Genomic DNA, 2,439 nt, shown 5'->3' with positions numbered 1-2,439 from the left:
CATTCCTAAAAGGCATGAAGCAGTACCACGTGGGAGATGGAGTACCCAGTTTAGTGTCAGCCTGAGTTTGACTGCTGACCCTCAGTTTCTGCATCTTTAAAACAAGAGAAATTCTCACCTGGAAGGTTATTGTACAGGTGCACGTGAAGGGTCTTTCTTAGGGCTGGCACACAGCAGGCTGTCAAACGTGGTGCCTGCAGTGTTTTAATGATGATGAATACATCATTTTGCTAGGTCACTGAAGACAGTCTTAAGTCAGTAAAAATCGGAGTTTTCTGCTTTGAAACAAAGATGTGACCCTTAAAATAGGTGTTTGTATTGCCTGTCTGTATTCTTTTAATATTTAAAACCAAAACCTAAAAAAAAAAGTCACTATTCTGGTAGGATTGTAAAATAGTGAAGCCATTCTGGAAAACAGTCTGCAGTTCCTCAGGTATTAGTTTCACTCCTGTATTCACCCACGAGAAATGAAAACCGTTTGTCCATGCAAAAACTGTTCATGAATGTCCATAGCAGTATTGCTCATAGTAGCCCAAAGTGGAAGCACAAATGTCCATTGGCTGATAAACTCAACGTGAGGCAGCCATACAGTGGATATTAATTGGCCATAAAAAGGACTGAAAGACCGATAGGTGATACAATGTGGGTGAACCTTAAAAATCATCATACCAGCCCTAGCTGGTTTGGCTGAGTGGATAGAGCAGCTGTGGGCAAACTATGGCCCGCGGGCCGGATCCGGCCCATTTGAAATGAATAAAACTAAAAAAAAATAATAATAAAAAAAAGACCGTACCCTTTTATGTAATGTGTTTACTTTGAATTTATATTAGTTCACACAAACACTCCATCCATGCTTTTGTTCCGGCCCTCCGGTCCAGTTTAAGAACCCATTGTGGCCCTCGAGTCAAAAAGTTTGCCCACCCCTGGGTTAGAGTGTCAGCCCATGTACTAAAGTGTCCTGGGTCCGATTCCCACCAAGGGCACATACCTGGGTTGCAGGCTCTGATTCCTGATCCCTCAGGCCCTGGTTGGGGAGTGTGTGGGAGGCATAGAATCCATATGTCTCTCTCACATCGATGTGTCTCTCTGTCTCTTCCATGCTTCTTCAAAAAAATAAAAAATAAATTATTTTACAACAAACACACTTCATGCCAAGTGAAAAAGCCACAGCCCAACCAGTGTGGCTCGGTTAAGCATCATCCTGGACACCAGTTTGAATCTCGGTTAGGGCACCTGCCCAGGTTGCAGCTCAGTCCCTAGTAGGGGGTGTGCAGGAGGCACCAATCAATGATTTTCATTGATGTTTCTATCTCCTTCTCTCCCTCTTCCTTCCTCTCTCTGAAATCAATAAAAAGATATATATTTTTTAAAAGCTACTTATTCTGTGATTCCACTATATGAAATAGAGTACAGACAGAAAGTTCAAGTGGTTGCCAAGGGCATGGAAGTAGGGGAAGCAGGACAAGGAATGATGGTGACTGCTAATAGGTACATGGTTATTTTGGGGAGTGGGTGATGAAAGTGTTCTAAAATTAGATAGATGGTTGCACAAATTTGAATATATTAAAAATTGGTGATGGTACAGTTTAAAAAGTGAATTTTGTGCTATGTGAATTAAATATATAGCTGTAATTTTTAAGTCTTTACTAACTAAATGTTATTTTCACTGATTCTGACCGACTGTTCCCTCCTTCCTCCTTTATTCAGGAAGAAAGGCGAAGATTGAAAAACGCAATAATTATTCAGTCATTTATTCGAGGCTATCGAGACAGAAAACAGCAAGTAAGTCTGTTTATAAACTGAAAATGGTCAGAAAGGCATGTGAATGCTTATCTATAATAATAAAAGCATAATATGCAAATTGACCAAATGACCAAACAGCAGAATTACCATCCGGACAACCACGATATGACATGCACTGGCGCCAGGCCAGCCAGGGCGGGTGCAATGCAATTGGTAAGGGGGCCCGGCCATCTCCCCACGATTGCCCTGCAGAGGGACGCCCAGGCTAGCCAAGCGGTCACACTCCACACCTATTGCCTGTAGACGGAGGCGACCGGTGGCAGGGGGAAGGGGTGGCAGTGCTGCACAGATGGTAAGCAGCGGCAGGGACAGGGCCAGCTGCCAGAAGGAAGGCCCCGATAGGCCCTGATCGCCAGCCAGGCCTAGGGACCCTACCCAAGGGGTCCCGGATTGCAATAGGGTGCAGGCTGGGCTGAGGGACCCCCCTGCCCCCCTCCCCGCACAAATTTTGCACACCAGGCCTCTAATCTATATGTATGTATATATCCCCTAATTGACTACCATGCCCTCAAAGATGGCAGCACCCACAACTACAAGATGGTGGCGCCCAGTCCCCTCAGTCCACCAGCTGCCCAGGGCCAGCCCTAGGCATAGGCAAGCCTCGGATGTCAGCTGCCCAGCTGCCCCGGGCCAGCC

At 45.6% G+C, this 2,439-nt stretch overlaps 1 protein-coding gene across 1 annotated transcript in view; it reads left to right on the top strand.

Annotated features, from left to right (window-relative positions):
* The window catches only part of UBE3C (ubiquitin protein ligase E3C), a gene marked incomplete at its 5' end in the record, with an annotated part of 103,077 nt that overhangs the window by 7,534 nt on the left and 93,104 nt on the right, over positions 1-2,439 (top strand). The window contains one exon of the mRNA XM_015570939.1: positions 1,708-1,782. Coding sequence (XP_015426425.1) covers positions 1,708-1,782 — 75 coding nt within the window. The remainder of the gene's footprint in view (positions 1-1,707; positions 1,783-2,439) is intronic.

This window comes from Myotis davidii, unplaced genomic scaffold, assembly GCF_000327345.1.
Source record: "Myotis davidii unplaced genomic scaffold, ASM32734v1 scaffold747, whole genome shotgun sequence".
Lineage (NCBI taxonomy): Eukaryota > Metazoa > Chordata > Mammalia > Chiroptera > Vespertilionidae > Myotis > Myotis davidii.
This window is presented reverse-complemented; position numbering and strand designations above follow the sequence as displayed.